Here is a 9,769-nt window from a genome sequence, read left to right as displayed (position 1 = left end):
GATATGTTTGGAAAAATCATCTCTCCAGTAGAGCTCCAGGAATCAATGCTAAGGCACACTGAGGCCTACGAGGACACTTTATATCACTTTAATTTGTCATTCATGCGCCTACTAAGGTTATAAAATATATATAATATATATTATATACAACTGGTCGACACTAATGACAGATATTTGAAAACGAGCCAGAAACTCCCAAGTCTTCATAGTTGGTATGAATGTTCAACAATCATGAACACAAATGGAACTGAAATGGAATAAAGCCGACAAATTACAATTAAAATGCAAAGTTTAAAGCTTTACCTTGATTCCATCTTGCCACAGATGCTCTCGTTGGAGTCGCTCTGCTTCGCTGGCTAACCTCTGCATGGAGCAAACAGAGAAGCATTAGAGGAACACGTATGATGACACGTGATTTACTCAGTCAACAAAGAAGCTGAACCACACCTGGGTTGAGAGGTTTTTCCAAATAACGCTGGAAGAAGTGTGTTCAATTGCACTTTTCTTGTCATTGTATAACGGTTTTTCCTTGTAGCTACTAAAAATATCCATTAAACCAGTTAAAACCAACATAAAAAAGCATCTACAGAATACTTTCTCTGTTGAGCTTCCGCTGTAAGCGAGTCGTGCTTATATCCTCGGGCTGTATCGTCACAAAACTTTAATGCAAGTGTTGCAGGAAACTTTTGTTCCGTCAGCAAACTCACACAAAACCAATCTGAATCACATCTTCAACGGATTGATCTCCTGCTGAGAGAACAGCTGAGTGTTTATGCTGGAGACAGACTGGAACGTGCACTTCATTGTACAAGCTGTACTTTGCTTTCATTACTATTCTTACATTTAAGAACGCTGAACACCCCCATCCTGGAGCATCCACCGTTAAAACACAAGACACTTACGTCGAGAGCTTTGCGCTTCTTAGCCAGCAGCTTCTCGATATCCAAGGCCACCTTCTCCACAATCTTGCGCGGCTGATTCTTCACCAGACTAAACCGTCGTCTCTCCTCATTGTATATCTGTAAATTTTTAATGATCAATGTTAAAGACACGAGAGCAACAGCAGCTGCACAGTCGCTCCGTAAAGCACATCCCTGCTGACCTCGTGCATTTTCTATGGACAATTATCTGAAGCTGACTGTGCATTCAGTCTGTGTAACCAGCTTACTGTTACGGGAGCTTTTCATGTCTGCATTTGCTGAAAACCAAAGAAACAAACATCTAAGAAAAACAGTTTGACTCTCAGGATGGATGTCAGGCAGATTCTTATAATTCGAAGCTCATAAATTTGCAAAAGCAAATCCTTTTATGTCTAAACACTGAGGACACGGGGGGGACAGTCACTTGTTGTGTGTTCGGTCCAAATCTAAATCTGGCTGCTTTCATGCAAATGTATTCGATGTGTGTCGTAGTTGGAGGAGTTTTAACTGAAGAATCAAGAGTTTCTATAAAGTCACAGACATATTGAAGAAACATTTTAAACCCAGACGCAGCACAAAGTGCTTTACAGAGTCCACGGGCAGAAGGCCAGGAAGTAAATGAAAAAATAAAGCGCACGGATAAAACAAACTAACACATCGATTTGATATAAAAGTAGGTTCACATTAAAGCGGCAGTAAATAGGTGGATCTTTAGCTTGGATCTGAAAGTAGCCGGCGTTGTCTGGGCAGGAGCATAAGAGCAGCATGAAGCAGCAGAATTTTAAGAGTTATGGGCTGAGCTTTAAGGTTTTTCATCCGTTTTCTTTCACATTTACATTTTAAATTTCCATAAAGGGAACCACATTTGCATTTGGAGTTGCAGTATATTCAGAACTTTAAAATTTTTATTTACGTTTCCATATAAGAAGAGAGAATCGTTTTAGAGTATATATGAACCTGAAAGCATCCTGGTTGGCCTTCTACATGTAAAATCATGTCATCAGTGTGAAAAACACCCTCATTAAACGCTGCTAGTTGTTAACTACAATCTGCAATAACAACAAAGCAAAGCAAAGTACGACCGAATCAGTTGGTTATGAGGTTGAAGCCAGCTGATAGTGAGACATTCTGCTTTATTTCCTCTCCCAATAATGTCTTCCCATGATACTGCATCACACACAGTGATTATTAAAAGCATTCAACCCCTTTTCCACGTTTATTGCTTTTTAGAACTGAGTCCTGCTGAACATAATTTGCTTTTATAAGAAAAGACTCTTTCATGTCAAAGTGAAGACAGATTTCTAACAAATTAATGTCAATTAATAAATATATAAAAGGTAAACTAATAAGGAAAAGCTAGAAGTTGGTATAAACCTATTTTACATTATATGTTTTTCATTTTTGCAAATTTTTCGTCAAAAAAAAGCCAAAATAAATGGATTCAATGTTGAAGAGCAACAAGAGGGTGAACGTTTTTTACCGGAGGAGCTAATTAGATCCCCGATTTAATAAAGAGACAAATCTTAATTTAGGAACTTGTTTGTATCTTGCCTACGCGACGGGCTCCAGGACTGTGTTAACTGTTTTAACCACATTTACACGGACGATGTTCTTAAAGCTCTCCTCCTCCACCGGGTCTGGATTTAAATTAGAACACACGTGGAAAATACATCAGAGTTGACTTCAGAAGCGCTGAAGTACGTCCTCACAAAGTATTCCTCATGATTTCTTACACCCGAGAGTTTTATGGGTCATCGAGAGACGTCTGGGAATTACGCTGAAGTGAAAGCTGGTGGAGCAAACCTCAGTAATATCTTTTTTAACTTTAAAAACTGTAATTAAATAATATCACAACTTCAGCAGTCACTGAGGGGAGCCAAGAAACTTTTAACTTAAAATGTAATGTTGTTGAATTCTTGCTATTGAGGCTATTGATTGGTGACCTGATATTGAAGATCACTGGTCCACACGGGTGTTTCTGTTAGTTTTTAGTACAACTGACATGATTCTGTTGTCTGCAAAATCCAGCACAGGTTTTCACATAACGCCAAATAATCCAGACAAGACAGTGAACAAACAGGCCTGTTATTATGGGCTTTATTCTAGCAGCGATGCCTCACTCTGCAAACACTCTTTTCATGTCATTACACACAGAAACCACAGTGACTGGGAGTTCAGTGGATTTGTCATCATCAGATATGCAAGGGGACGAGATATTTACAGTATCTCACTGTCTGGTGGGTTTGAGGTCATCCAGCTCTCTAACCCAAGAGGAAAGATGTCAGAGAGAAGAGGGCCATGCAGTAACCAACAGGGTGTTTCTGTGGAGAACTGGGTCTGCTCAGGATCAGTTCACAGAGGATGAGTGTGATGTAGACCAAACCTGAGCCCTGAGATAAATAATATTGTTGGCTTCATCGATCTGTTCACCCTGTTCAGGACTTTTGGGGCCATTTGGTTTAGGCGACAGGTATTGTTTTGTTTTTTATTTTTGAGGATTTCTTTTTAAAATATAAAAAGAGGGACATTTGTCAAACATGTCAACTTATCAGAAAATGTATTCAACATACTATAGAAGTCTGTAATGAATACCAACAAATACTTTGCACATATTCTTTCTCGGGGTTCTTCTACGTATGCAAACATGAAAGTCCTGAACAGGGTTAACGTGACTGCACAGAATGTATGTAAGAAATGATTTAACTGCAGCTGATAAAGCGTAGCTCACACTGTGACCTGCTCTTAGATCCTGAGTGATCCTGTCTCCATGACGAGGTTGACTTCTAATAAAATATTGAACTGAAGCTACTTGTGTCTCTTTGGAGTGTCTCATGCTTCTGGTTGATGCTGCAGATCTTTTAAAAACCCAGAGGAGTGACTCCTACACAGCTGGAGGCAATAAAGTGACCGAAGTGAACTCAATCTTGTGTCAAAACCTGGATTACACTCATGACTGGTGAGCAGCATTAACCCTGTTCACGACTTTCATGTTTGGACCCCAAGAAAGAATATGTACAAAATATTAGTTGGTATTTATTATAGACTTTTATACTATGTTAAATACATTTTCTGATAAGTTGACACATTTTTGGTTCCAAATGCACGACACATGTCCCTCTTTTTATATAAAACAAAACAGCTGTCACCTAAACCAAATGGCCCAATGGGGTCCAAAAGAGTCCAAAAGTCCTGAGTGGGGTTAATCTGACTTGTTAGTCTCGGTTTTCATTGCAGTAAAATTGTTTTTTTCTGAATATTTTAGTTTGTAATTGATAGATAGATGTACTACGAATTCAGACTTGTGTCGAGCTTTTATAAAAGTGTCACGACTACGACCTGAAGCCAACGTGTTCAGATGCTCTCAGACTAACATAAAGGATCTGACGTGTGAAAGGTGCCGTAGATAATAATGAAGTCTTCTGGCTGCTGATCCACAACGTTGATCCAAACTGAAACATTGGAACAGCTATTAGATGGTTTCTCACAAAACGTGGACATTCATGGTCACCAGAAGATGAACCCTACTGACGGTTAAAGGGAAATAATTTCCAGAATAAAAGGAAATGTGGTNACAGGTAAAGGACTAAAGCACAGATTTTATTTATTTGTTATTTATTATTTTATTTTTATTTATTTATTTGTTTGCCTTTTTACAGACTCTGATTAGGACACATGATTTATTTTTTTAAGCACATTTCTGCATGAGGCAAATAGAATAACATGATTTTGATTAAATATCATGATTTCAAACTTAGATCTCTTCGAATGGAACAAAACATCACAGTTCTAGTCATGTTTCCAGGACCTTCGGAGAGTTGAAAATCAGACGATTCTTTCTGTTTTGACAGTTTCTGGCCGCGATAAAGAGGGTAATTTTGGTGATTTAAAAAAAGGAAAACATGCCTTTCAAACCTACTAGCAGGTGTTGTAGCATAAAGGGGTAAATACCTTTTTTGTTTTTTTGTTTTTTTTTTAAGTTTTAAATATCATCAGATGTGAATAGTTGCAGCCAAAAACTTGATAAATCAGGTTTAACCAACAAATACCCTGCTCCAAAATGCATTTTATTAGATTTCTAAAGGTGTGAGATGTGACAAATCATTATAGGAAAGTAATGCAGCCAAGGAGAAAACCACTGAGTTGTTCCATGGAACTGACAGCAAACAGGGACTCTATCATAATGTGTTATTATCAAAAGGTAAAATCAACAATACAAAGCGAAATGTACTCAGGAATTACACAAGTCCACCTGTGTCACAGCCTTCCTGACATTGTGCTGGTTGAGCATGAATGTGAAGCATTTACAAAAGCATCATAACTAATAACTGATGTAGGACTTCTGTTCTACTCAGGACTGAACATATAACAGCCTTTTATACCAAAAACACGAGTTACAAACAATCAATCATCACGACTTATTGGTTAATGCAAACATTTCCACTTTTATTTATCATTCAGTCTGTAAAATGTTCACAAGTGCCCAAAGTCATGTTTCAAAACTGTGCATTTTATCAAAAGAACAACCAGAAAACTCTCCAGCGAACAATTATATAAAACAGAGAGAAGCAGCAAATCTTCTCATTTGCGAAGCTGCAGCCACCAAATGTTTCCTATTGTTCGGGCCTGTTTTCTGCTCAGCGCTGTCACATTATGAATCAGTAGACAGCCTGTAAGGCTTGTGTGGAGCATCGCCATCTGTTAGTTTCTGAAGAGACCTAACATACTTCAGAATACGCGTGACATCTACTCAGAGGTGGATATGCTCCTATTTTTGGCCTGTTCCGATTACCCAATCTCATCTCCAAAGAGCGCCTGTATTACAGTTCAGCTAAACATGACAACTCTCTCGGTCCGCTGGTTGTCATCTTGCTCCTGCTAATACACATCTCCTGTCCTCGGCAGAGCACAGCTTTGAACACATGTAGCTACTATGACTGGCTGTTGTTTGTCAGTCAGTCCAACGAAGTGACGCCGCTCATCCGCCGCGTTAACTTCTCCTGGGAGCTCGTCGTCTTCAGATCTGTCAGCAGCGATAAAGTCCTCTGAGAATGTTTCAGCCGCCTCATATATGATAAAAGAGGAAGTGTTTACTTTTTTTTTAGTCTCACATCTTCTCTTGAATCAGATTCCCTGTCATCATGGTGTACCCTGGTCCTTATATATAACTGTACGGTGACTAATTTGGCAGGTTGTGAAAGACGTTGCTCGCTCGCTTTCTTGCTGAGAAAAAAATAAATAAAACTCATACGCCTCTCATATCTGTCCTCCAACTATAACCGTCTGTCCAGTAATCCAGTGAGCGGAACTTAATAAAGATATCTAAATGTTTAAAGTCTTTGTACAAATATATTTGGGGTATCTCCTCAAATGTCAAACTTTGTCTTTAACATGCCAGCCTGTATTTNTGGTCACCAGAAGATGAACCCTACTGACGGTTAAAGGGAAATAATTTCCAGAATAAAAGGAAATGTGGTAAAAAATTTACATTTAAAGCGTAATTCATTATGGAAAGAGGACCAGCAGGAGTACGTACAGTATCACCTAAACGTCCAGTAATTTAACGCTAAACAAACCCGACTACTTTGGTAATCGTGTCAGTTTGTTTGGTTCTGAGAGAAATTTCTTAACTACTGAACTGACAACATTCACATCTAGCTCAGGATGAACCGCACTTCTTTTGATGAGTCCTTTCATTTGGTTTTAGACCAAATAACGACAAAATCCATAACATTCTTGTCCGAGCCTGCTGTGTTTAGTGCTCATTAGCAAATGCTGCTCTGTTGACACCCTGTAAACATCAGAGCAGCTGAACATCAGCATCGCAGCCCGGTGACGTCAGCACACAGCCGCCTGCACGCTCCTGTTATTGTGATGACGGGGGTCTTGCAGGGGGTTTTACTGGCCCTACCATCGCAGATAATCATGTTAGCTTTTTTTAGGATTAAAAATACAAAATGGAAGTGCTTTAGGATTTAATCCAAAACCTGCATGCGAGCAGCAAATGGCAGAAACCTAAAGTCAGAGGGGCCGGCGTCGCAGAGGCCGTCACCATTATGTGCAAATGTAACATCGAGGCTTTTTTGAGGAATTGAGACGGACGTTTTCATTTGAATTACACTTGTTTTCCCTCGACGGGAGGAGATTGCATCGAGGTTTCCGGGCTAAGAACAATTTCTTTAACGGATCCAGAGTGTTTGAGAAGCATGGAGGGATTAATGAGAGCTGAATGAACAAGTGAGTCTCACATCAAGGCATTACTGCAGGCTGACCATCTGCTCTGCTGTGACACAAACAGAGAGGACACGTGCCGCTGCTCTCTGCTGAGGAAACGCCCCCACACAGCTCCACAGAGCAGGGCTCTCTTGCCCCCTACAGATGATCTCTGGTCCTGGTTTTTGGCATCTGCCGTTTCAGGGACAACCCCTCCTCTCCAGTCACCTGTTACACTGAGGATGTGAAGCAACCCTGGAAACGTACGAGAATGAAATGCATTCCCAACGAACAGACTGTGTTTACCAGCACACAAGAGACCAGATAAAAATAGCAGATATTTGCATGCCGTGGCTGAATTAAGCACATCTACAAACCTTACATTTGTATTATCTGGTGGTTCAGTATTTTCAATTATCTTTATTTTAGTTTTCATGTATCTTAGAGTTGCAACTAACAATCGCTGCTAATTGCTCATAACAGATTAATCTTACATTTTCAAGATTCTTCACAGCTCTAATTATGCACATTTAACCCTTTAAACCCCGAGCAGTTTCTGCACATGTTTTGCTGCTGTCACTTGTTTTCACTCATTTTTTTTAACTGCAGTATAAAGCTCTGCACCTCTATGAAAAGGCACAACCATGGCTAGAAGGAGGGACAACTCAAACATGTCTTTTGTGCAGTTTGACACAATTACAAAGCCCTGAATCATATAAGAAAAAGAAGAAAAATCGAGAGTTGAATTTCTTTGATTTATATTTAAGGTAACAACTGGAAACACCTAGAATCAACATGTAGGACATTTTCCAAGTGCCCACATGTGAAACCAACACTGGGATAAAAACAGTGACTCAACCTACAGAGATATTTTACTCCCAACCTTTTTATTTGTTTTTATATTTTAGCCCAGCTCTAGTGGGTCTTTGTCACATCACTGTTGCTCACAGCTAAGATGCTTCCCATATGCGCTGAGAAGAGGCGACATTTTTGTTCTTTATAGAATCCGGTTACGCTTTCATTTTAGGCAAATTTTTAGATGACACACAGAGAATAAAGTGGTGATGAAATATCATGATTTTAGGCTTAAGTTTTCTGACAGATGAGTCGTCCACTGGAAAGCTAAAAATCCAACAATTCTTCCATTCTTGCAGCTCCCGACTCTGTTAAACGCTGTAATGTTGGCGATTTTTGAACATAACATGCCTTTCTGAGCCGCCAGCGGGTTTGGGGGTTTAAGAGGGGTTAAATGATAAGTCTGGTATTATTCTACTGTTTCCATAATCTCAACAAATCCCACAAAAAGACCAAAACAAACTGTAAACGGATCTAACCAACAAACCCAGTTCTGATGACGCTTATTCCTGCGTGCCACAGAGCTCCGTTGTCGTCCAAACAGTACACTGGGTAACATGTTCCTTTACTGTGATGATTTATTTATTTTTACTTGATAAATCCTTCCCAGCGCAAACTCGCGGTTCAAAATAAACACCAAATCGGCACTATTCCCTGCTGTTTGGGTGACGTCTGCCAAAAGCTGTGGTGCCAGGCTGCTTTGGCAAATTTCTAATAAAAAATAATTAAAATTAAAATACGGATTTGTGACACGTTTTCAAAAGAAGTTGACTTGGAGCAGAAAAGATGCAGAGAAGCTGGCAGATACGGGGACTAACACAACAGTAAGACGAATACAGAATAAACATAAAACATTTATTTCTAGAGACACTGTTAGAAAAAAAAAAGTCCAAACTCCATCTGAAACTGAGCCCATTTAGCCTTAATATGAAGTTCAGTTTATAGGATATGACAGGCTGCTGCAGAGAGCCAGGAATCAGATTACTGTGATGTATGTAATGTCAAGATGCATCAGATGTGTCTGAGTAACTGCTTCTGGAGGAAAAATATCCGCCATGTGTGCCAGAGTGAGCCGCTTCACACGGCACGGATCGGCTCAAGAAAGCTCTGTATTAGTATTCATGAATGTAGGTGTTATTAAGCTCATGACTTCATGAAACATAATACTAAACATTCTAAATCGAACCACCGTAGGCGGCGCGCGCTCAGCCATCTCCTTCGCTTTGTAGGAATCAGGAAAATGTGCGCGGGGCTGATAATTATTGCAAACAATGCACAAAGAGCCAGCAAAAAAATTTGAGATCTACGAAACAGAGCACGCGTTCTGCAAACTGCTGAATGTAAAAGCTATTAGAGCTTTATGTCCATCCTGGGAAAACAAAAACATTGTGTTATTGGCTGTTCATGACTCTGCAAGGGGTCCCAGAAAATCAGGGAAAAAAAACAGAAACAAAGTGGTTTCTAGGAGGCCGACTGTAATTGCTTTCTCGCTTTATGCACCTATTAAGCTTTAGCTCTTGAACTTAATGGATTTACGGCTATTTTGCACGCTGACCTCTCCGCTCGGCGCATTCCTCTTGGAGTTTATGCGGCACGCTGATGAGTAAGACAACCACACACTCACCCCTTTCAACTGCTGCGCTCCAGTGATGTGCTGAAAGACTCTGTCAATCTCCTGCTCGATACGCCGGGCCCAGTGCATTATCCTGTGGATAAACATCACAGACGGACTGTCACACAGAGGAAAAGGATGTGTGTGTTCACAGAAGTAACCCTTGATGCAG

The 9,769-nt window shown here is 39.9% G+C and overlaps 1 protein-coding gene across 1 annotated transcript in view; it reads right to left on the bottom strand.

Annotated features, from left to right (window-relative positions):
- The window catches only part of LOC103359789 (voltage-dependent calcium channel subunit alpha-2/delta-2-like), a 51,439-nt gene that overhangs the window by 28,285 nt on the left and 13,385 nt on the right, over positions 1 to 9,769 (bottom strand). The window contains exons 2-4 of the mRNA XM_008285314.1: positions 9,610 to 9,691; positions 903 to 1,019; positions 304 to 363 (exon numbers count right to left, since the gene is read on the bottom strand). Of these exons, the coding sequence (XP_008283536.1) occupies positions 304 to 363; positions 903 to 1,019; positions 9,610 to 9,691 (259 nt within the window). The remainder of the gene's footprint in view (positions 1 to 303; positions 364 to 902; positions 1,020 to 9,609; positions 9,692 to 9,769) is intronic.

Source organism: Stegastes partitus, unplaced genomic scaffold (assembly GCF_000690725.1).
Source record: "Stegastes partitus isolate 25-593 unplaced genomic scaffold, Stegastes_partitus-1.0.2 Scaffold10, whole genome shotgun sequence".
Lineage (NCBI taxonomy): Eukaryota > Metazoa > Chordata > Actinopteri > Pomacentridae > Stegastes > Stegastes partitus.
This window is presented reverse-complemented; position numbering and strand designations above follow the sequence as displayed.